The 25,003-nt window shown below is 47.7% G+C and overlaps 1 protein-coding gene across 11 annotated transcripts in view; it reads right to left on the bottom strand.

Moving 5' to 3' along the window:
- MFHAS1 (malignant fibrous histiocytoma amplified sequence 1) overlaps positions 1-25,003 on the bottom strand; it is a 73,753-nt gene that overhangs the window by 14,349 nt on the left and 34,401 nt on the right. For 4 of the 11 annotated variants that reach the window (XM_036249820.1, XM_036249819.1, XM_036249818.1 and 1 more), the window contains exons 2-3: positions 3,878-4,004; positions 3,129-3,259 (exon numbers count right to left, since the gene is read on the bottom strand). In XM_036249820.1, the coding sequence (XP_036105713.1) occupies positions 3,223-3,259; positions 3,878-4,004 (164 nt within the window). In that variant the 3' untranslated portion in view covers positions 3,129-3,222. Of the gene's footprint in view, positions 1-3,128; positions 3,260-3,877; positions 4,005-4,316; positions 4,476-25,003 lie in introns of those variants that run through there. The other 7 variants (XM_036249827.1, XM_036249826.1, XM_036249824.1 and 4 more) reach the window with 3 other exon arrangements.

Below are 25,003 nucleotides of genomic sequence, written 5' to 3' on the forward strand. Positions count from 1 at the left end.
TAGCCCGGCTGGTGTGGGTCAGCAGTTAGAGCGTCGGCCCATGGACCAGAGAGACCCGGGTTCGGTTCCTGCTACGGGCAAGTACCTCGGCTGCAGTTTGTCCCCGGCCCCAGTTGGGGTTGTGTGGGTGGCAACCAGTTGATGTGTCTCTCTCACATCAATGCTTCTCTCTCTCTTCCTCCCTCTCTCCCTTCCGCTCTATCTGAAGATAAATGCAAAAAATATCCTCAGGTGAGGATAAATAAATAGTCTAGCCCGGCTGGTGTGGCTCAGTGGTTGAGCATCGACCCATGCACCAAGCGGTCGCCAGTTCGATTCCCGGTCAGGGCACATGCCCAGGTTTCGGGCCTATCCTCAGTGGGGGGCATGCAGGAGGCAACCATTTGATGTTCTCTCTACTCGATGTTTCTATCTCTCTCCCTCTCCCTTCCTTTCTCTCTAAAATCAATTAAAAAAATATTTAAAAATAAAGTCTATGTTCAAAATTGTTACCTATACTAAAAAAAGAATTTCTGAAGGAGGCTGATCTCCCTCCAAGCAGTTCCGACCCCCCTGTATTGTCCAGTAAACAGGGGACCGGCAGTGGGGGTGTAAGTCAAGTCACTGCCTTCAGACTGAGCTGGGCCAGGGATAACATGTGTAGGCGAGAATTTCTTTAGAACTATAAATCTGTTTAATACCACACAACAGGCAGCAAAGTAATTCCTGGAAGTGATACTAAAAATATGTACTGACTGCAGGGAACTAGGTGCTGTATTCGACACAGGTGACTACCAATGGGCAGGAGTGATGAAAATGTCCTAAAATCAGACTCTGTTGGCAGTGCAAATATATTCATAATCACTGAATAGGCCAGTTTTATGGTATGAAAGTAACCTCAATATAGCTTTTAAAAATGTTTCAATTCATATCCTTAAGGAGGTCAGAATTTTTTAGAGAAACCCGGCAAATTTGATAAATTTTCATCTCATCTCAAATGCAAATATTTTTGAAAACCAGCCCGGAATGGCCAAAGTATGGAAATGATTATCTGATAATCAGCACAGTGGACAAGAAGCTACTCAGCCCCGTGGTGTCCCCCTGGAGGCTGAGGTGCAGGAGGAGAGGCATTTCATGTCATTCGGGACATGTCACCTCCCCCCAGTGCAATGTTTGTCCAGACCTCAGCCACCAACCACTGAGACGAGTTATGAGAGGAAATCACGTTTTTAAAAAATCACTCTCTGTTCTTTATTCTGTCTCTCCCGACTGGGGAATAAAATACCTTGAATATTTTTTAAATGAGCAATTGAAAAGCTGGGAATGCATAAGGAATATCCAATCAGTGACACTCCTCACTGGTTTTTCTTCATAAAGCACCCTGAGCATCATTACTGTATACACAGTTGGTCAAAGGCAGGCAGCTACAGGATAAGCCTCTGACTTCTATAAAGGAGAGGAGTAAGGTGGTCGAAGAGGAACTTGGAATGTCTTTCTAAAACCACCATAAGCTCTAGCGCGGTGGCCTGAGAGTAGGGTGATTACTCTGGTCTGCCTGGACAGTTCTGGGCGATACCTTTCGGCCCGGCACAGTAAGTATCAGAAGTCTTCCTGTCACTCTCAATCCTTCCATGATTTGAACAATAAATTATGTGTTCAGCTCTAAAGGTGAACTGCGGGTGGAATGGGTTGTGCCGATCGATGCAGCATGGATCAGTTTTGCTTGTAAGGCCCACTGGCCAGGGGGCCCAACCTCAGCACCGTCCACCTGCTAATGGGATGACAGAAGCCAAAGATCACTCTGCAGTGACCTGCTTACGTTAAGTTGGCTGGAGTTACATGGCCAGGGCAAGAGCCCCCGCCTCCCAATGTCTCCTGCCTGCTGGGACCTCTAGTCTAAGTCTCAGACTCAGCCCCCAGCTGTGTTGATGTAACTATCACCTCCTATAACACTTTCCTCATCGGTCTCCTAAATCTCCTGCTTCCAATAGATTGTCATCTACTTGTAAGTTAGGCCTCCCCTGGGGCCTGGCCTGGATGTGTTTGTTTTCATAGGTTTCCTTCATTTAGAATTGAGACCTACACTCCAAACCTGCCATCCATTGTATGAGGCTTTTAAAAAAAAAAAAATCCATTTCAAAATAAAACCATTCACAGAGCTAGGTCCAAAGCAGTTCAATCCTGCAGGTATTCCCTCCAGCATCTAGATGTCTGAGGCTGGGTGGCTCTGATTACCCAGGACTTTAAAGACTTGTTCGTTTCGGTATAATAAACTGTGTGTGAGACGGGCTGACAGCATTTTTCCAGGTTGCTGTAAGTGTCTCTCCGTGGCGGTACTACAAGAAGCCCATGGGAAAACACTGACAGAGCTGGCTCCGGGCCACTGCGGTTTCGGGTGCAAATGGATATCGTAAGTCCTAACTCTATCTCGCCTACTAAATGCCACGTGGCTGTGGCAAAACAATAGGTTAATGTCTCTCTGGGCTCAGGAAAATCTACACCAGTGCAAAGTGTATTGAGCAATAGTTTCTCTCCATTCCACACCCTGCTGTTTATGTAACCCCCCCTTGTCCTTCCCTAGTGTATCTGAACGAAGGGACCAATTCAAAGACCCGTGAACATTCTATTGTTTGATATGTTCAAGACTGGGATTTTCTGATTAACACGAAGTTACTAGTAATCCTACTTCCTATTTAAGAAGCACTTCAAGATCTGACAGTTTCTTAGATGCATGTTAGTGAGGAATTACACTATCTACAATCACATTAGCTAAAATAGCATCCCGGATATAATGGTGTTAGAGAAGGGTTTCTTCTGGTGCTCAGTGATATTTCCCAGGAAAGAGGGATTAGGAAGGTTCTGTCTAAGGAGTCGCCCAGTTTGGAGAAAAGGGACAGCAATCTTCTACTGCAGCTGTTGATGAACGAGAATGTGCAGCCCCAGCCCCCACCACCCCTTTGGGGGCATGACAGCGACACCTCCTCAGGGACACACTCGCCACAGCAGCCTGATAGCAAGTTCCTCCAGATGAGATGACAGGCGCCACCCTCTAAGGCCCACTTCCCAACCTCCCTGTAAAAAGCTTATATATGAAAAAAAAATTCTATGTGGTCAACTAAGAAGAGAAATGAAAGCTTCCTGCATGAAACCTTTGCTGTCACGAGAGCGCCCAGATACCAGATCTGCTCCAAGAAGACCTGTGGCTGCGACTGTTCAAGAATTGCGGTAAGAAGGTATTTCTTCTCAGTTTAAAAGTGGTTTCACTGTTTGGCTCTTCATACTACAAAAAACAAACAAAAAAAAACACAAAACCCCCCAAAACCAGGTTGAATTTTATCCAGAAAACTAAGCTAACATCATATCCAAAAGTTAGTTCACGCAGGTACATTCTCCGTCTTTAAATCCTCTTCGGGGAGGATGAGCGCAGACAGCACAGTGTCTGATGATCAAGGGCTGATACGGAGCCAAAGACACAGAGAGCAAAGCATCTACCACGGATGCTCAGCAGTTCTTCTTATTTAACGGGCTCTCACTGTTCCTTGAAGTGAGGGCCCACTTACTTCTGCAATGACAGAATTAAGACTAGCTGTCAAAAAATGCTTTTTTTTGGTCGCATGTATCTGCAAAAATGAATTATACACTTACTTTAGATGAGTGAACTGTGTGGTATATAAATGATATCTTAATAAAGCTGTTAAAAATGCTCTCTTTTTCAGCAAAAGTGTTTTTTAAAAAGTTCCTGGTTTGCTACATAAGCCACGGTATTGAAGTCACCCAGATAACTACGTCTGCCGGTGGGAAGGTCTGTTGAGATATACTTGAACTTGGCTTTTTGTTATCACAACTACCCAGGCAGGATCAGGAGGGAGGGGCAGGGGCTGCCCCGTTCAGAACTCACTTGGAACAGGGGCTGATCACAGTCGGTGTAGGTGGGTAAACCAAGGCAACGTTCACTCGCTCACTGCCGTTCTTGGGGCAAATGATCTCGGCCACTCCTTCTGGTCTGGGCTGACTCAGCAGCTCCCCTGGAGGAGGAGAGAGAAAAATGCGTTAATGAGATTTGCCTTAAAAATGGGGCCACCTGACAGAGAAATACAGCGCCAGGGATGAAGGAAGCCAGGAGAGGGCAGGGAGTGGGTCAGCTCAGGGTCCGGGACAGCGCAGGGTCCAGACAATGGGCCCCGTAAACAAGTCTGCAACCGGAACCGCAGCCTGGCTCTGCTCCCACGTGCAAATGCCAGGATTCTCATTTGCATCACCACGGAGAACATTCTGAGGGTTGTGGCAAGAAGGCCATGGTTCCAGACAAAGACAGCATCTGCCACTATTCTCCTCACCTTCCTTTTCAGCTGGACCCTGGACATCTTTATCTACATGTCAGGCAAATGGAGCCAGGATCCCCAGAGCCCAGAGAGGCAGGGGCTGCCAGGAAGTGTCCGTAATGAGGATGGGGCAGATGGGATGCGGCCGCAGCAAACAAAGCCTGCATCAACGACCTGGAAAGGCAGCCCAGAAAGGTGTTATCAAGGTAAACAGCTCTGTTTCCCACAGGCAAGAGGATTTCATGGGCAGGTCTGTGTGCAGATCAGAAAAGACCTACACAATACTATCTTATAGTAATGGGGTCTAGTAAAAATAGATAATTAACATAATGGATTCTGACAATACCCAAAGGCAATCTGTGTCCTCTGCATGCCCTGGATATACTTTCTCTCCAACTAGATCAGTAAATCCCTAGGAGCAGAGATGACTTCCCCCTACTTTCCTCCCCCTTGTCCCGCGGCCCTTGCTCTGTTGCCAGGGCCAGCACAGTGCTCTGCTCACAAAGAGTTCAGTAAATAGCTTCTGGCTGATGATGGGGCTCGTTATTGCCTAAATTCACCTTCTTAGACGCAGAAAGTAAATGAACCAAACCAAGAACAAAAATGTATGCCAACTGGAGAAAGACACTACTGAAATTACACAGTCAACTCTATGGTAGCCAGCGCTGGTACCACTGACTTGACAAGCGATGATACAAAAGTCCTTTGCCTCACCCTGGCAGGTGGCTCAGCTGGCTGGAGCATCATTCTGTGCTCCAACAGGTCACAGGTTCGATCCCCAGTTGGAGCATATATGGGAGGCAACTGATTGATATTTCTCTCTCTCTCTTCTTCCTCTCTCTCAAAAAACAAATAAACAAAGAATATTTCAAAAAAATCCTTTGCCCCAAAATGCCGTATCTGAACGCTTCCCCTGCAGCGGAACTCACATCGATGGATGTGCTTACGGGCCAGCACTGAGTAAGAGCTTGACGTGTACATCACATTCCACCTGGACCATGGCCCCATGGGTTCATCCTCAGCTAACGCTCAAGGAGGCATAGGGCAAACGTCAAGTCGAGAGCTCTCAAGTGGCAGACCTGGCATGTGACCTTGGGAACTCATCTAATACCACCACTCTCTAGTACCTCCCCAAAGTGGGGACTGCTTCTTTGTACCAGAATACATCTTTCCTAGAGGAACGATCTAACAGCACTATTTTTCATTATAAGCACAGACATAGTTGTACTTTTGTGAAAGACATTTCCTGGTTCAAACATGTTTGCATGGCTCTGCACAATAGGAAGTGAATGTAATTTGAGTTCTTTAACCAAACTACTGCAAACACCAAATTACTGCAAAATTTAATTTACCATGATTAGCTTATATCATAGATACCCGAACTATGTATCAGAACTAGAGTCTAACACCAGTTAGGAAAAGATCCCAAAGTGTAAAAATGTAAACATAAAATGTTATCTGAGTAAAAAAAAATGAGCCACAATAATTGCATGTGAGAGCTGGACTGAAACTTGGACGCCATCCAGTCCAAATACCACTTTATAAGTGAGTTCAGCAGATCTGCTCCAAGGCCCACAGAAAGCTGTGCACCTTCAACCAACCAACCCACATGAACCGCAGTGTTAGAACTGACCACAGGGTGCTGTGAGTACCACAGGCCTTACCCTGGCCCTGGACCACCCTCCCCTGATACCTCTCCTAATATTTTCAATTTGTACTTTCTACCCCAAGAGTACCCACAGGCGCGCACACAGACCAACTAGATTTCCCTGGTTCCTTCTGAGAACTCTCTCCTGGTTGGAATTTCACACGGGGCACATCTCTGTTCACTTTCAGCTGCCTGAGAGCCCAGGATACAAATGCAGATGCCAGCCCACCCCAGGCACCCAACCTTGGCATCAGCCTGGTACAGCAGGCTTCCTTGCTGGGTGTGTTGTAGGTTCTGGTGAGCAGGCCAGCTGCCAGAGAATTTAACATAACTTACAGCAGACTATTAAGCATTGGTTACTTTTTTTTTCTTTACTGATTTTAGAGAGAGGAAGGGAGAGGGAGAGGGAGACAGAACATCGATTGGCCACCTCCTGCATGCCCCCCATTGGGGATCGGGCCCACAACCTGGGCATGCGTCCTGCCCAGGAATCGAACTGGCGACCTCTTGGTGCATGGGTCGATGCTCAACCACTGAGCCACACCGGCTGGACTAAGCATCGGTTATTAATTTCTATTAAACCAGCAGCTTTCCTGCCCCCGCCCCCAACGCCCCCGACTCCCAGTCTCATGCAGCACCAGGCCAGGGGTTTCAGCTACGTCCTGTACCTAGCAGCACTGCCTGCCACCGAGACAGCACACAACTGGAGGCACCAAGAATTTTCACGTCCATGAAAAACCCACTTGATACTACAGAAAACTGAGCAGCAAGCAGAACCGTTCACAATCTCCAGGGCACCTGTACACTCCAAAGGGCTACTGCACGGTGACACATTCCTAGGATGTATGAAAGGTGCCCAATGGCTAAATTAAGAAAATAACAGAAACAGCTTTTCCCTCGGAAGAAAACCTGTCTTACCACAAGTACAAAGAGTGGTTCATCACATGTGCTATCATAGAAGCTCATTGTCTCAAATTTCTTTAATACGAATTTAATTGAAACTAAAGCACAGCCACTACTGACTATCTAAACAGGGAGACTGCATTGTGTGTGAGGGGCTGCGGAAGATGCAGGGGACACAGGCGTCTGAGGCAAGGTCCCCGATGTGGAGGGTTGCAGCAGCCGACAGTCAAGGGAGCAAAAAGAGAACGCCAGCCCTGCATGACGGGTGCAAGCAGCCCAAGTGCCCAGCAGCAGATTAGTGGATGAAAAAGTGGTGGTACATTTACACAACGGAATACTACTGAGCTGTAAAAAATAAGGAGATCTTACCCTTTGTGACAGTGCGGATAGACCTGGAGAGCATGACACTAAGTTAAAAAAAGCCAGTCAGAGAAAGACAAATATATGATTTCATGCATATGTGGACTCTAATGGACAAAATAAACTAACAAAGAAAATAGAGACAGACTCATAGGTAGAAGACAGACTGGCAGCTGCCAGATGGGAGGGGCATTGTGGGGCTGGGTGAAAAAGGTGACGGGATTAAGAAAAAACACAAAACCTCGGACAACAGCATGGTGAGTACCAGAGGGGAAGAGGATTGGGGGAGGGTGAAGGGGGTGGGGAGGGAGAGGACACAGAGGGGATAAAAGGAGACTTGATCTGGGGTGGTGAACACACAATACCCAGATGATGTATTATAGAACTGTATCCCTGAAACCTATATAATTTTATTAACCAATGTCATCCCAATAAATTCAATCAAAAAAAGTAGGCCTTGCTTTCTGACAAAAATTATACAATGATTATTCATAGCAACACTTTTTGTAAAAACAGTGAAACCCTGGCAACCCTCTCAAATATCCAATAACGAGGACACGGTAAACTGTGGCACGTCAGTCAGAGGGATGCTCGCAGTCACTAATGATTATGAGACTGACATTCCAATGTGAAAATGTGAACTTGACAGTACCTTCTAATTAGAGACATAAATTGACAAAGCACATAAATTCATTTCCGGTGAAATGGGTCATTCAAGAGCCAGAGGTCCTGAGGCTATTTGTTTGTTTATTTGTCCGTGTGAGTCGATAATAAGAAAAGACTGAAGTCGGCCTCAGGCTGAAGGAGAGGCCAGTGGTCACGCGTTATCTCCTCCGCGGGGGATTTTCCAGTCGTGTGTGACACAACGCGCTGTCTTCCTGAAGACGCGGACATTTGGCCTGATACACAGACCACTACATGAACTGAAGCTGTATGAGCCGCTGAACTGTCTCCTTGTGCCCATTAAAGTTATGAAAAACTATTCTTAATTACTCGAGCTCAAGATTTCTGGCATTACAATTCGAGCACATTCTTATCAACTGTTTTCTTTCTTGTGAAAGAACAGAACACCAAGTTTTATGACGGTTTTTCAAAATAAAATCAACAGAAGATAAGTAAAAGGAGCTCAACTTTTTCTACTAATCATCGGAACTCTCAAATATTAAGCATATGATGAAAATACTAAAAGTCTATCATACTGACAACCCAAACCACAATATTAAAAGCCCCACACCCTTCTTCTCAGTGCAAACAGAACCCACTTTCGGATCCAGGATAATGATGTAGGTTATGAACATCCCCCCAAACAACAAAAGTAGTCTTAAAATGGAAACAAACAAGTATGTCGGTTCTATTAAATAAGATATTACCCAGATGTCTTCAAGGCCTCGTTCAGCTCCAACATTGTAAAATCCACACAGCCTGAGGTCCACTGCTGTCTTTTAATTAACGTAAGTAAGAGAGGCTCTGGATGTAGCGATAATGAGATGCACAATGAGGCTCCCATGTCTCCCCAGGGCAAAGGCAGTAAGTGTCCTCTGAACCCAGTGAGCAGGCAGGTCCCCCACTTTGTGAGCCCAGCTGCGCCATCTCTGACAACCCTCTTTTCCACAGAACAGAAGTTACAACTATGCATAATTTGGAAATAACTGTAAAAATATTTTTAAAGTTTTAAATCCACAGGATGCGGGTCATAAAATGCCAAGTAAAGGTATTTTCTGTCGTATTTAAACTGAAGGGGACGTTTGAAAGGAAATTTTAAATGAAAATGCAGTAAGGGCGCTGTGAGTGAGCAGATCTCAATAACACGGAGCCAGGACACACTTCACTGGCAAAGGCCATGCGGCATAAGTGACAGGGGAGCCGGAAGGGACAGTCCTGTCCCAGGCCTGGCTCTGCCCGAGGTCACTCCGCAGCAGCTGCAAGGCAGCCCCTGCGAAGGCACCGCCGCAGTGAGACCAGCAGGAAGTGCACGAGATCCCGGGTTTCACGGAGCTTCCAGTCCAGAAAGAAGACTAGTAGGAAACAAGCCGCACCACTAATGAAAACTTGTTATCCCGATCATTGAAACAGCGAGTGAATCAGAGTGACGGGGTGTCTGTGTACCCCGGGATGCCCAGGACAGGTGGCCTCTCTGAGGAGGTGACATTTAAGCTGAAATCTGGACGGTGAGGAAAAGCGAGCATGGGGAGAACGTTCCGGGCGGAGGGAATCACTGAAGCAGAGGCCTGCACGCGGGCAGATGCTTGGCTGCCCGAGAAGAGCCCAGGGTGGCTGCATCGTGGGTGAAGGGGAAAGTGGACAGGGAGGAAGTCGGGGAGGGCCAGATGGTGGGGACTTCATTCCAAGTGGAAGATTGCCACGTGCGAGGTTTTAAATGGAGCAACGCCACCTGACATGTCTGAAGATCACTCTGGCTGCTGTGCAGGGAGGCTAGACACGGGCAGGACACCATCGGGAGGCTCACGCTCCTGCCCAGACAGGAGGTGGCGGAGGTGGTCTGGAGAGGTGCCGGTGGAGATGGAGAGACGGGGGTGCGTTTCGTAGACAGTCGACAGGATTTGCCAAAGAACTGGATGTGGAAGTAAGAGGCAGAGAAGAACCAAAGATAATTCCGCTTCTTTGGTTTGAGAAACTGGCAGATGGTGGTACTACTTGCAAGCTGAAGAGAAAAGGTGGTTTGTGGGAAGGGGAGAAATGAAGAGTTCCGTTCTGGCCGACTTAGATCGGCCTGTTAGACAAACACGGGAATAGTGTGTAATTACAGACACTCTTCTGAGCTGCAGGAAAAGGTTAAGGCTGAGGTAGAGATTTGGGAGTGATCAGCCAATAGGTGATATTTAAAGGCATAAAAACAGATGACATCACCTAGAAAAGTGAACAGATAAAGAAGACAAAGGAACCACAGACAACGCCCTGGGGTGCTGGAAATCTAGAGGCTGGGAAGAAGAAAGGGGACCAGCCAGGAACTGCCAGAAGGGAAACAAGAATGTGGCTTCACACAAGAAAACAAACGCCTTCCACAGAAGGAAGTGATCGCTGTGACACATTCAAATTCTGCTGAGGGACAAGCAAAATAACAGGAACGGACTCCTGGGTTTGGAGGTCCCTGGGGGCGTGGACAGAGGCAGCCTCAGCTGACCGGTGGGGATGGAGGTGTGACTGAAAGTGCCTAAGTAAGGAATGGAAAGTGAAGTGGAGACCCCACCCGGAGACTCTTAGGGTTGTGAATTGTGTACCTGTCACTCATACTCTGTGGACTGTACTCACCACACCTAAAAACACAACCAGAAAAATGGGCCTGTTCCTCTGGGTTTCCTCCAAGGCTGCATGTCCGAACCACCAAAATGAATGAAAGCTCACAAGGCTCAGAAGACAGAGAAGGAGCCCGGGAGGGTGATGCACTGAACCGCTGTTTTGAAAAGATAAATTGGAATGTCCACTCCTTTTCTGGGATGGATTCCTTGAGAAGAAAACCATTTGTGTGGTATGCGTCTCCATTCTTAAAAATAACAGTGAAATAACAACTGTTTGCTATTTAAAATAGATGTTTAATGAAATGTAAAAGCAGTCTAACACACTTGAGTCACACGAATTGACTTCACGTACATGAAGCTGCTGGTCCCAGAGAAATGTAACATGTAGTAGCGGCCCCTGGAGTCAGACGCCTCCGCTCCCTTTCTGACTAAGACGTATGGCTCTAAGGGCCAGTCAGGGTCTAGTCATGAGACAGAAGCCACAGAGTGAGGCTTAATATAAACAATTATGGACTTTTTACAGGGGATCTACTATCAAGAGGAAAGAGAACTCTAAAGACCACTTTAAGACTGAGGGAGATTATCCAAGGAAGAACCCTCCCCAGACCTGGTTGGATAGGGTATGGAACGGCCCCCTAGTGGTGGAGAGGTGGGCTGGTTGCCCCGGGCCAGACTAGTCCATAGTCAGCTGACCGAAGCTGGCAGGGACCTACCTGTCTTCTGGGTGTTAACAAAAGTCCTGGGAAAGCTGGATAGGGTACCCACAGATTCAGCAGGAATCTTTCTGAGGGGCCACTGAGAAGTCAGCTGGAGTGGCCAGAGATACAGTCTAGCACCTGGCCACATACACTGGTGGGGAGTTCTGAGATTCAGAGAGTGGTCTCCCCAACTGCAGGGACACTGCATTCTCCTGTGAGTTCTAGGCCACTGAACAGTGTCCAGCCACTGGCTGAACCCTCAAGTCCAATTTTGATTCTGAATGTTGGGACTTCTTTTTAAAAAACACTCGTAAATGCCCTTCTATGCCTTGAACTTTGGGGACAATGTGTAAAGTCTTATCAGTAAGTGAGTACAATCTATAAGCCAAACAGCAGCAGGCCAGTGGGGGTCTTAAAGATGCCCTGGAACTAGGGGCACAACTCAGGGCCTCCCTCCCAGGAGTCTGCAGGGCCTGGTCCTCGGGCTACACCAAACGAACTGAATTCTGGCACCTGGCTTCAACTTTCTCCCAATATCCTCCAAAGTGGCTGCGGTGGGACAGTTACAGGTGGAAGGAAAACCAAAGATCACACTCTTCATCAGCTCTGTGACTTACAAATGACCTCGACCCGTGACGTCCTCAGACGCTCCTGACCAACAGCGCCCCTGAAACCCCACGCGGCCTCACACTGGGCACGGATGCTCTTGCGTAGCCCCGTTCCTAGTAGAAGACGACTGTTCTCACCGCAATGTCTGCTTATAATGACATCAGACTTTTGTTTGAGGGACAGAAGGTGACTAAATATCTCAGGTAGGCTATGCCAAGAAGAGTGGCATTTGGTCCATGGGGCCCTGTCCTAATGGATAACCACTCGGTCTCTTCTGGATCAAAGGAGCTGTGACCTCGGATCACAGCACCTCTTCCAAAGCACTTGACTCAAGTTCAACCAAGAAAAAATTTGTTAACAAATTTGTTTTCAAATCTCTGCTTGGGTTCAGTCACGTCTCTCATATCACAAGACTCCCTTTCCGAAAGCGTCTTTTTGTTTTATTTACACACACCCAGCCTTCTTTCCTACAGCTACCCCAGGCCTGGCTACAGTCTCCCAGGAGCCCCCCAATCCCATCACCTCCAGTGGGACAAAAGCCCACCCCGCCCCCTCCAGGCTGCCCTGCGCAGACCCTCTCCACCTGCTCAAACAGCCTCAGGGTTCAGAGTTCCTGAGAAGTTTCCTTCCCCAAGAGTTCATCACAGCTCTGGGAGGGCAACACCAGGTAGAAACCTCGGGAAGATTCCACTTTCAACCAACACAAAATGAACATCCCTGGGGCCAGAACACACATCCGGGACGGCAGGTGAACCTGGCTCCCAGGGCGTGGGTTAAACTGTAGGAGAAAGTCCTCCAGCGAAGTTGCAGGAAGCCATGGCGCCTACCAGGAAGGGCTTTGCCTTTCGTTCTAAAAAAGTGAACAATAGCAAAATAAAAGATCGTTTGATATCAAAGTTCTTTCTAGTTGCTTTTCTCAGCATCTTCAACAGTTTTACACGGCCAGATAATACATAAACTACAATAACACAAAAACAAGAGATCCTGTTTTTAGATTCTGTGTGGGATTTTTCTAGAAGGTCTAAAAATGAATCACCCTGTATCCTAAAAACAAAGAACCATGAGGCATTACTTGAAACTTAAATGAGGTGGTTTTATGACAAAAAAGCATCCATATCAATGGCAAACACACTTTCAAAACTCACGACCCAAGAGAAGTGGCAAGGGTTGGCCCAAAAAGGTATAAACAAATCTGTGCTAGTAAATCAACAGTGAGACACATTGTGAGAAGGTAAAGCTTCCTTCTGAGGCTGAGTCAGAGAAAACAACTAGGCTTCTACAGCACTCTTCTCTTAGTAACAATGAAATGAATGAATCATTCACAGGCACACAGGGTGGGGCAAAAGTAGGTTTACAGTTGTTCATAAAAAATAATTAATAAATAACACCAGAATAAACAATGTTTCATGTACTCACAATTGTAAACCCACTTTTGCCCCACCCTGCAATCTCACTAGAGTCATGATCAGGAGTTAACTGGCTGCTGGTTCAGCGTAAGCTGTTCTACAATGGTCCACATACAGGCACATCCCTCAGAAAATGCACAGGAGGTCTTATACCACCCTCTCCTTGCTGACCCTTAAAAGATCTGACACCATCTGACCCAAGTCAAAGTTGACCCGCCGCAGAGGGACAGACTGCCCTGCCTCTTCCCGCCATTCATTCATTCCACCTCGCCTCCCCTCAGACGCGTGTGCCTGCCACTTGGATCCATTTTCATGGCTAAGGGTTTATATAAATACAAATCCACCCAAGAAAGGAAAAATATTTCCCCTTTTCCTGCTCTGGATAAAGTTCCAGCAGACTTGGCGGAGGATTAGACATGCTTCACAGATCAAAGTGTGTTTGTGGGAGAGGGAGGGGGGAGGGAGGATCAGAGCCCAGACCCAAGCCGGCCTCCCCTTTCCCGAAATGCTCGTCAGGGTTATGAAAAGCCCTGGCTGCTGGGACGAAGTGCTTTCAGAAGGCCGCTCTCTGTTTGGAGAGCCTGTCACCTACTTCTTACTGGGGGTGGCTCCAGCCTCAGAGAAGTGAATGCAGACGGCATAAAAGCATTCAGACTGACACTGTCTCCCTCCGTCGTTAGTCGTCTTTTCAACTGAAAATGGGAGGAACTTTTATGACCTGAACTGAAATTGGAAACACTGGCCCAGAGGCCGTATCAAAATCCACCTGATTGTGAAATACTCTGGGAACCATCTGAAGTCCTGAGAACTGATCAGAAACCATGTATTTGCTTCTTGTCTCCTAACAAGGAAGATGATGAGAGTTTCTGCAAATTCATTTTCTCCGAGGAAGGGAAGAGGAAGAGGAAGAGGAATGAATGCCAGGCTGGGCAGAGGGAGCCCAGGAGCGCCCCGCAGGGCCTGGGTGACAGAAAATTCACGGGAGTGAGAGTCCAACAGGACCAAGATGGTTCCACTTCCCCATTTTGCACATGAGTAATATCCCCACGTGCATACCCAGCAGCACGGGGAACGCAGGCCAGCTGGGTCCTCTCCCAACATGAACTTTGTAAAAATCGACTTCCCTATGCAAGTTTCCTGCCCGGCAGACCCAGCACGGACTTGAGGCCACTTTAAACAACCAAAAGGCATCTACGATGACCCGAAAAGCAGTCAACTGCACGAACAATCGACACTGAGCACTCCTCAGCCTCTCCAGCCTCTCCAAGGCTGTAACTGCGGACAAGAAAGGTTCTTCTATGTCCTGCACTCCACCTGCAGCCGCGCAGCTGGCTCCCAGACTGAGCCTGAACGCAGACAGACAAAGGACATGCTCACGGCAGCATTGCCGCCGGTTACAAAGTGCAGGCTCGCCACGCGGGACCAGCTTCCTGGGATGCAAGGGCGGTGCCGGAGAAGCCGCTGGTGCGGCGCAGTACACAGGCAACCCCACTTCACCAGGCCGCTGAGCTCGCCAAGGCCTCAGTTCACCTCCAGTCCTGAACTCTTGCCTGAATATCAGACTGAGATCATAATATCCTTAAACATCGCCACTTGGATACTAATGTGTCCAAAGTCAGACTCTGATGCCCACTGGCCCTGTCCCCCAAGTTACTCCTTTCCCAGGCTCCCCCATATCCGAAAATGTACTCCATTCTTCCGGTAACTCTGGGCAAAAAACAGAGTCGTGTCTGCCTCCCCCTTTCTCTCTCACACACACTGATCGCATCAGCAAGTCCTGCTGCTCTGCCTTCAAATCACCAGCATCTGACCACCTATCAGCTCCTGAGCCCACACCACCATCGACCTGGACAACTGCCCATCTTCTGGCAGATCCCTTTGTCCCCACAGGCTCCCCCGCTGAAGTCAGAGGGACCCTGCTCGAACGCATATCAGATCATGTCACTTGTTCTCAGAACCCTCCAGCAGCTCCCCTGTCACTCAGAACCACCGCCCGAGCCCCACAACAGTGTCTGGGGCCCCGTGTGCAGCGCTGGCTCCTTCTCTGCTGGGGTCCACTTCCCTGGACAGCACACCGACCTCCGGACCATCCTTACCGCTTGGCCCGCACCCCACCCCCAGGCCTAGCACATGTCATTCAGCCCTCTGCTCAAACATCACCTCACACAAGACTTCCTGATCACCCTGTATCAGCAGCACCCCGTCTCCTGGTCACTCGACACTGCATCACCTGCTTTTTCTTCACAGGGCTTCTGTCCACCTGGCATGAAATATAAGCTAAAGCTATACTCAATCATGTAGAAAATTCCAATATTAATACTAAATATGTACTATCTAATATCTAATAATTGGTAGATGACACTACCTGCTAATAGCTATGAAGTTAGTAGGTCAGAGTAGGTCAAGTTAGTTGGTGGATACGAACTTGCCAGGAGTAGCAGTAACATGGGGAGGCACTGATGACTGCTGCTGGGGCCACGTGTCAGACCTAAGACACGGCAGACCGGCGGTCAAGGTAAACATACTCCCACCACCTCTAATCAACTAGAGCTGTATCAGCTTGGCTTCTTCCTCCCCTTCTTCCTCTTCCACTTTAGGACATTACTGTCTGTCTATTACAAGGTTAAGAGTATATATATAAAAAAGAAGGGGCATCTGTAATACTTTCAATAATAAAGATACATGTATTTTTTTTAATCCTTACCCAAGGACATTTTCCCATTTTTGTTCAGATAGAATGGGAGGGAGAGAGCGGAAGAGAGGGAGAGAGAGAAACATCAACGTGAAAGGGACACATCGAGTGGCTGCCTCCCGCACAACCCCAACTGGGGCCGGGGACAAACTGCAACCGAGGCACATGCCCCTGGTGGGAACCGAACCTGGTTCTCTCTGGACAGCGGGCTGACGCTCCAACCGCTGAACCAACCCGGTCAGGGCTAAAGATACATTGTTTTAAAAAAGAGTATTATATCTTAGAAGTAAGACATAAGTTTCAGTTCATCCAACACTATCCCACCAAACATGCCTAAGAAGACAGGCTGGGGTAGGAAGAAATAAGGACACTGGCTCCCTTCGATCTGGAAGCAAAAATAATCTAGTGGCCAACTCCCAAAATGAACTCAAAAGAGCAACATCTTCTCTCCATCTAGACTGGAAACTACACCACTTTTGATGAAGCAAATAGAAAAATGAAAAACTACCATAATAATCCCTACTGTCTATTAGAAAATTTATTCTGGCTTTTATGGGAAGCAAAAAACTCCTTTATTTCTTGAGCTGAAAAATTACACCCAATTATATTCAAGCTCTTTAATTGCAGCCCATTTTGCATCAGAGGTTACTAGTTTAATAAAGCCATTTGAAACAAAAAGTAGAGGCAGTTGCCAACCTACAAACACCCAACTTCTAAAATAATAAATGGGCCCTGGCCGGTTTGGCTCAGCAGTTAGAGCGCCGGCCCGTGGACCGGAGAGTCTCGGGTTCGGTTCCCACAAAGGGTGCGTGCCTCGGTTGCGGTTTGTCCCCAGACTTGGTTGGGATGGTGTGGGTGGCAGCCACTCGATGTGTCTCTTTCACATCGATGTTTCTCTCTTCCTCCCTCTCTCCCTCCCGCTCTATCTGAAAATAAATGCAGAAATGTCCTCGGGTAAGGATAAAAAAATAATAAAAAATAAAATAAAATAATAAATGGCCCCCTTTCCTTACACAGTGAGGTTTGTGACACCTAAGCAAGCCCTCGGGTGCCTGTATCCCTGGCCCCAGCCCCCAGCCTCACTGCAGCCATGCCCCCTGTAGTCCAGCTATGTTACCGCTAGGTGTTTGCCCAAAAGGAAGTGGGCACTCCCGCCTCTATTTTCCTCCTTGCTGTGGCTCTAGCCTTTCCTCTCCACATGTCCTCACCGCGACGGGCTGAGTGTGCCCAGGAGCTGTGGCCACCGTACTCTTTCAGAACACTGCAGGTTCTAAGGGCTTTTGTAGTTCTGCCTGGAAGCAAAGTAGCATTCGGAGCACCGCTGCCCCAGGGCTATCTTCTCCGTCAGTGAGTAGACAAAAAAGAATTTTTGGAACACAGCCCTTTGTCGGTTAAGGACGATCCGTATAACCCAACAGCAAACCTTCTCTTTATACCCCACAAATGTATTAGAACGGACTTCTGAGGTACAAGCAATGCCACACACTATAGGTCAACCTTAGGTGACATCCATCTTCTACACCTAGTTCATGCTCAATGCATTCCCAGCTGTTCTGCAATGCAAGAGCTACGGAGATTTTTAATTTTGAGAGAGTGAGAGAGAGAGAGAATGAATGAGAATCACAAAGAGCATGAGTTCTTTGACAAAGTCTGAAATCTGGCTCTCCACGTATCCACTCCACTGTGTGACCTTGGCAAAGTTACCTAGCCTCTCTGAGCCTAATTTTTCTCATCTGTGGCTAGTGTATATCCACACACACACTTCACAGGAGTGCTACAAGAATTAAATGATGATATTTGTAACTGACCTACGCACACAGTAGCATCTCACTAAATGTTCATTCGATCCTCATATCCTTGTTAATCTGAAACATAAAAACCAAGTTTTAAGCAAAAAATAAATTCTTGAAAGAAAAGTACCTATTAGAGGAGCAATGGAAAGGCCCTGACATTCCTAATGCCTTCTCTAACGTCCCCATCATCCCAAGACAGCAACTATTCTCTAAAGAATACGGGTCCTTTTGTTCATTTCTGAAGGAAGTGTACATTTTACTTCCCCTCTGGAGAGAAATTTGACAGTTTCACCTGAAGATATGTAGTCTATGGATATACTCATACATGCCAAAGGATATAGTTATAAGTATTTACTTCAGTGCTGTTTCTAAAGTAAAAGACCAAAAAACAACTCAAATGCTCAAATAGAAAACTGGTTAAATAAAACTAGCTTATGCAACAGAATAATATCCAACCAATAAAAAAAGGATCACACAAACTTTTTTTTTTTTTTTAGGGAGAGGGGGGAAGAGAGAGAGAAACATCAACCAGGGTGGGGACAAGCTGCAACCGAGGTATGTGCCCTTGGTGGGAACCGAACCTGGGACTCTCTGGTCCGCAGGCCGACGCTCTAACCGTTGAGCAAAACCGGCCAGGGCAAAAAGGATCAGACGGCTCTGTGAGTATCAACACTAGTATATATTTTCAATTTTTAAAAAAGATACAAAACAGTGTTTCCATTATATTACCATTGGAGGGGGGTGGCTCTCTCTTCTCCAATTATACATACAAACATACAGTTGTAAAAACACAGAGCATCCCTGCAATGACATCCAAGAATCTGGCAAAACTGGCCTCGGGGACGGGAACGGTAGCTCTCTTTTCCGCACAGAGCCTTTTGTACCTTCTGAATTGTGTGTATTACACAGACACCTCTTAAACATAAAACTTAAAAGAATCTACTCCATGCCCTGGCCGGTTTGGCTCAGCGGTTAGAGCGTCGGCCTGCGGTCCTGAGAGACCCGGGTTCGGTTCCCGCTAAGGGCATGTACCTCGGTTGCAGTTTGTCCCCGGCCCTGGTGGGTTGTGCGGGTGGCAGCCACTCGATGTGTTCCTTTCACATCGATGTTTCTCTCTCTCTCTCTCATCCTCTCTCTCCTTCCCTCTCTACCTGAACAAAAAATGGAAAAATGTCCTCGGATGAGGATAAAAAAAAAAAGAATCTACTCCAGTGCAAATGTCAGTGTTTTTCCTTTTTTCTCCCTAAAAGGGCTTTCCGGGATTTTAAATCTGACTTTATTTATTTTTAACTATACAAGCTGGCATGTGCTCATGTTAATAAGTGAATTATCAGAAAATGGGTGAAGAAGAGTTTGATCACTTCGCCCTCCACTGCTTGGCGGGGCCCAGGGCTGAGCTGAGCACACATGGACCAGGTTTTGCGGTTTCTCTTGTACCAGGCAGTCGTGCAGTAAGCAGAAGTGCAACCTTCTTTCTCCCATCTGACAGTGTGCCCTCTGACAGCCGCGTGCGCGTGAGAACTGTATTTGTTCCCGATTCCTTTATTCATCTAATCCCAGCAAACAGGCCAGCTGGCCAGTCAGCGAACCGGCTCTGGCCCAGTGGGGAGTGTGCTTCCAGACTCGGGCCACGGTGCCACCCGCATCATGGAGTTAAAGGAGCTAAAGGAGAGGCCACGGGCAGCTTTTCACAAACCTACATCCCACTCGCGATTAAGGAGAAGCGGCACCAGTGACCGAGGAAAGCTGTCCAGCAAGTAAAGGCCTCTGGCTGGGGCGTCCTGCCCCACCCTCCCTCCTTCCAAAGCCGCCGGAGATGAGACGGATCAGGACAGTGTGTGGGTCTCCGTTACACAGAGCTGGCCGCCCACTGGGGTCTGAGGCCACTCCCTGCCCGGCCTTGGCTGTGACAGGGAGCAGCTGTGGACGGGGCCAGAAGGAACTACTGAGAATTAGCGGCTTCCGTGCAGAGCTCAGGGATGCCCGCAGGGCCCCGAGGCAGGAGGTCAGCGCGTGAGGACGGAGTGGAAACGAAAGCTCCGACATCTAAGCCCATTTCCACCCTGCATTTCTCGCTTCTTAGATTTCATCACGGCAAATTTCACGGAATGTAAAAACCTACTAAAGATCTTTGTTCACGAGGAAGAGAGTGCAGAAATGATACTTCCCTCCCAAGTACACCTCCCATTCTTATGTCCCTACAAAATCTTTACAAATGCCAGGGATTACGAAAACAGAGGTCGATCACCACTGATGAATCAAAATTTATGTCAGAGCGTCATATATCCTTTAAAAGGGGTGGAGGGGATTTTTCAAAACCAGCTAGTAGAGTTTACACGTTTAAACCCTACATTGGTGTTTCTACAGGACTTGACCTAGATCAAAAATCACCCTCAGACTCCAGGCATGCAGAGCTGCTAGCAGATGCCACGCCGGGTTTGAAACATGGTTTTCATAAAATCCTACTGCTACCGAGCCTATCCCGAGAGCTCCGGTGCCCGACCAGTCACTTCCACTCACAGGGCGTGCAGAGGACAGCTGGCTCCCCAGCACGAGAGCATTCTGGCGTGTTAGGAATGACTGACTCGCTGCAGAAGAGCCCAGCATCAGGACGGTACAGTGCTCACATCCGAGACTGGCTCCCAGCTCCACCCCCTCCTGGCCATGCGACCCAGAGATAATGGCTTTGAGGGGGTGAGGCCTGAGTTTCCACATCCCCAGGGTTGCCGTGAGGAATGACTGACATCATGTGCACAAGGACGGCTGCCTTAGCCAGGACTCCTGCGGTCCCCGGGACCCCGTCTCCAACTAGACCAGGACTGGCCACCTGGCTGTGGGCAGCCCATTCTCAGCATGGCAGGAACACACTGCCTGGTGAGAAAGGCTGAGGTAGGTGGACCGAAGGCTCCCGGGGCAATTGGAAATGGGGTGAGAGACAGAATTAGTCTGTGGGAGTGACCGAAGCAGAGAGGCTGGTCTGAGGGGAGAATGACAAACAGGGCAAGTCGTTAAGGACAAATAGTGATAGCACCAATAGGTGAGCACACCTGATGTGGAGGACAGAGATGGGGAGGGCAACTGGGAGACAGGATGGAGGCAGGTGCAGGGGATCAAGAGACAGAGGACGGGAGGCCAAGTCAGGGGAATGGAATTGAGGCAGGGTGACGGACAGGACAAGAGAGGGGAGGTGCCATCAGACAGGAAATCTGGGGCAAGGGACACAGAGAGAACCTAGGGCAGAGGGACGGAGAGACACAGACTGGTCCAGGTTCCAACTCACATAAGGAAAGACAATACTTTGCTTCCTTTCCTGGGACTCGGGGGATCTCTCTGCTCCTGACATAATCCTGCTATTTCCCTTTAGATTAGCTCAAGAGCTCTGACGAGGAAATAATAATTAATAAATGGCTTTTATTGAGCATACCTGTTTCTTTCATTAACTATAAATTATTCTAAAACTGGCCTGAGGAGTAAGAGCGTGTTTCTGTGTATCCAGGGAAATGCCCTGCAGAGGCCGGGCGGGCATTCCCGCAGGGAGGGCAAGGGCAAGGGGTAGGCACCGCACCCTGGGTTCTAGTCCCGGGCTGCACTTGCAAGGTCCTGGAACATCCTGACTTCTCTGGGCATGAGTCCTTCAGCTGCAAAAGGAAGAAGCTGAATTGGTTCATCTCCAGGGTCTGTTCAGCTCAAAATAGTCTGTTCCGGCTTAACATACTGTGGAAATGTATTTTCTACTGAATTTTCTAGGCTTCTCAAGTTAAATTCCTAGCAAATTTAGCGTAATGTAGAGCAAGCTCTTAAATAGGCCAAGCAAACATGTCCTAGGCTCGGCCCAGCCTCGGCCTGGGACACGAGATGCTGCATCCGCCCAGTGCCCAGGGGAGTATCACCTGATACACTTCTTATACAAATGCGGATTTTCCCATCGGGTTTGTTTTAAGTGAGGCACAGCAACTGTAATATTATGTGTAAACTTAGATGTTAAAAAGTTCAATTGTATGTAATATTTGAAATGTCTTAATTTAACCCCACACAACTACTACTAATAAAACAAAGGACCACTACAAAGCAACGCTCCCTAATAAAGATCATGAAATGAAATATATAACATCTCCTTAAAGTCACCTCTTCTTGTTCTGCGGACATGAGCCCACCACATACAGAACACTCACTGCTTTCAGTAACGAAGCAGGAGGCAGCGTGAGCCAGCAATGGCTTTGTCAGACAGCCACGTTGAGAACGCTTGTTTGGAAAGGGTAACCCTGAGGCCCGAAGGGTTTGAAGTAGCTCATTCCAGGCTGCAGGGACGAAACAGCTCCCAGTCACGTTCTTCTTTGCTCTGCCAAGTCTCCCTGACCCGGACGATGGCCCAACGCCTTGCATTCTCCACGTGAACAGTACAAAAGTCTCGATCTTACTCCTCTAACCCAATATAAGGTCAGCCCTTACACTGCTCCGCAGTCGTGGGACATACGCCATCCTATTTTGGCAACTCTACGTAAGACTGAGTTTCAAGAAAGGAGGGTGTGTGTTCTGTGTCAGTCCTGAAAATGGAGCCCTCCTCAGCCTCGGCCAGGCGAGCCATGCAGTTCACAGCAGCCACAGCCCGGGTCTACGCTGGACAAGGACCCGAAGGGCAGAGCCCCGTGAGAGGGGAGTGGACACAGGCTTCTGTTTCACTAGGGGTGGCCTGGGAGGAGGCGCTGCCCACCCTCCATTCTTTCGGAGCCTAAAATCTCAGACATCAAGGTTTAGATACCAGCACTATCTCAGAACACAGTAGAGCCTTCAACTTCAAAATGACGCGGGAGACACGGGTGAAGCCTCCTAGAAGCCCACCCCCAGCCTTGCTAACAGGCGGGGTCTGCACCGTGGCACGTGGCACCTTTTCCCAAAGAAATCCCTGGAGGCTGCCTCGGCTCTAGTCCCAACTAGCACTTTAGGACATACAGAGGCTCGCGACAGGACATATTGTCTCTCAACTTTCTCTCTTGTATTTTGGAAATTTTGATTTACCGAGTAGGGTATTTTTAACCAATATAAACACAAGAAAGCAGGTGTCTGGTTTGCACATAGGAATGTGTGAGAGAGAGAAGGGGCTGTGTGAGGAAGAGAAAGAAAAAGAGCGAGGGGGGTAGGTAGACGTAGGCAGACGGGGCGAAGAAGAAAGAGAGGAGAGAGGAGAGGGCAGAGGTATGGTCACCCCCACCCCCCTCCATAAACACTAGCAAAGTCATCCCACATCTCATAGACTGGAAATGAAAGACTAGTATTCCTCTTAAATTTAGCTTTTACACTAAGGTCAGTGATAATGATCCAAAAATGGAAAGATAGAAACTGAAGACGCATCTCTCTGTTTCATCATTATCTGGTGCAGAAGTAAATCACACAATAAAAATCCACTTTATAAATGACTGTAGGATAAGTTAGTATAAAAGCACCTGCTCTTCCCCGGGACTCTGGCTGCATGGAAGTCGTGCTGAAAGGCCCGGAGACACAGATGCAAGTGTCCCGGAGCAGTGATGGGGGGAGGCAGAGGACCCTGCAGCCAGAGAGCCTGGCGCCAGGTCAGCCTCCCGCTCACCCGTGGGGCAACCTTGGGCTCAGGTTGTCATTCAAAGAAATGGGAGAAATCAGACCTGATCATTTCCCAAGGTCCCTCCATTTCAGCCCTAAAACCGTATGACTCTAAATCATATACTCATTGTTCCAATATTACTACATCTCTTCAAAGTGGGGAAAATGACCCACAGATGTTCTCGCCAGATGCATGCTTCAAATGTATTATTTGTTCAGTTTGGGAAATAGTATGGTCCTCTTCAAAATATGAATCTAGCCCTGGCCGGTTTGGCTCAGCGGTTAGAGCTCGGCCCGTGGACCAAAGAGTTCTGGGTTCGATTCTCATCACTGGCACATATGTGAGTGGGGCTCGGTCCCTGGCCCTGGTTGGGGTCGTGCAGGAGGCAACCAGTTGATGTGTCTCTCTCATGTCGATGTTTCTCCCCACCCCCACCATTCTGAAGAAAAATGGAAAAATATCCTCGGGTGAGGATTAAAAAAAAAAAATGACTGTATTCACACTTCACTGGTTTCTTTACAAAAATACACATAAAGTATGCATGAAGACATACATCACTCCTGTCATTGTTTAAAATTAGCATGACTCTTGCACCAGCTTCTTATCAGAAAAGATCTACAACTACACAATTTAGATGCTATGGTTCTGCAGAGACAAGGCTGGCTTCCATCCACCTTCTCTGTCACAGTCCAGGAGGCTGGTGCACGGTCAGATCTCAGCCTCAGATGCCTTCTCGGATAACCCCAGGCACTGCCCATCACTCTCTCTGCTCTGACTAGAAGTTCAGCTCCTGGACAGTGGGGTGTCGCCTGTCACTCCTGCATTCCCAGCCCTTCAAATAGTGCCCGGCACAGAGAGGTGCCCCCCAAACACTGCTAAATAAGCAAACTTAAGTTCTAACACTGGTCACTTAAAAGGCCCAAATACTATCCGCATAACAAAGCAACCGTTGGGTAAAATTAAGAACCACCACCACTACAAAAGACAGAGATGAAAAGAGAGAAAAAATGAACTCGTTTCACTTGGAATGAGAGGAGGACTATGAGAACATTCTAAATAGCCTAAGCTATGACCTCCCTCAGTATACCGAGTGTGGAGATGCCTTTTCCCCTTAAAGCTAGGGACAGAGATGTAACCTGGCTGCTTTCAGTTAAATGCAAACAAAATAAAGTGGAATTTTTTTACATTCTGTTTCAATTGTCATTCTCAGGCTCAATCAGCTGAACAATGACATTTTCTAGGTTCGTTTGTGTGAAAGGCAGAAACAGTTCCATTAAAAAAAAAGAATAAAAAAGCTTCTTTCACAGTGAATACCAATATGGACCAGATCACAACTGATGCACCAGAAAATCATATTCCTTTTGAGCAGCATTAGCCTCATCACACAGCACATCAGGTGGCCAAGTGCATACCCAGCGAGAGCCAGACATAGGAACAAAACATCACAGAAGACATCTGTGAGGCTGTCTGCAAAGAGGGTCTCAATGAGAAACCTACAGTTTAATTAAATTGCATAAAACCCTCCTACCAGGGGTGTACCTCATACTCCTGGAGGTATCTTCTCCTAACTAGCCTTTCCTGGTCTTTATCTTGAATTTTTCTTTCCATCACTTAATGTTTCCATATCTAAGGCTAGTGTTGCCCTGAGATCTATTAATAAAAACATACAAATCCCTTTGGAAAAGCATTGAGAGGGTTAAATAAGATAATAATAGCTTTTGGTAACTACCATAACAACAAACAAGACAGGTCCCACAC

Source organism: Molossus molossus, unplaced genomic scaffold, assembly GCF_014108415.1.
Source record: "Molossus molossus isolate mMolMol1 unplaced genomic scaffold, mMolMol1.p scaffold_m16_p_9, whole genome shotgun sequence".
NCBI lineage: Eukaryota > Metazoa > Chordata > Mammalia > Chiroptera > Molossidae > Molossus > Molossus molossus.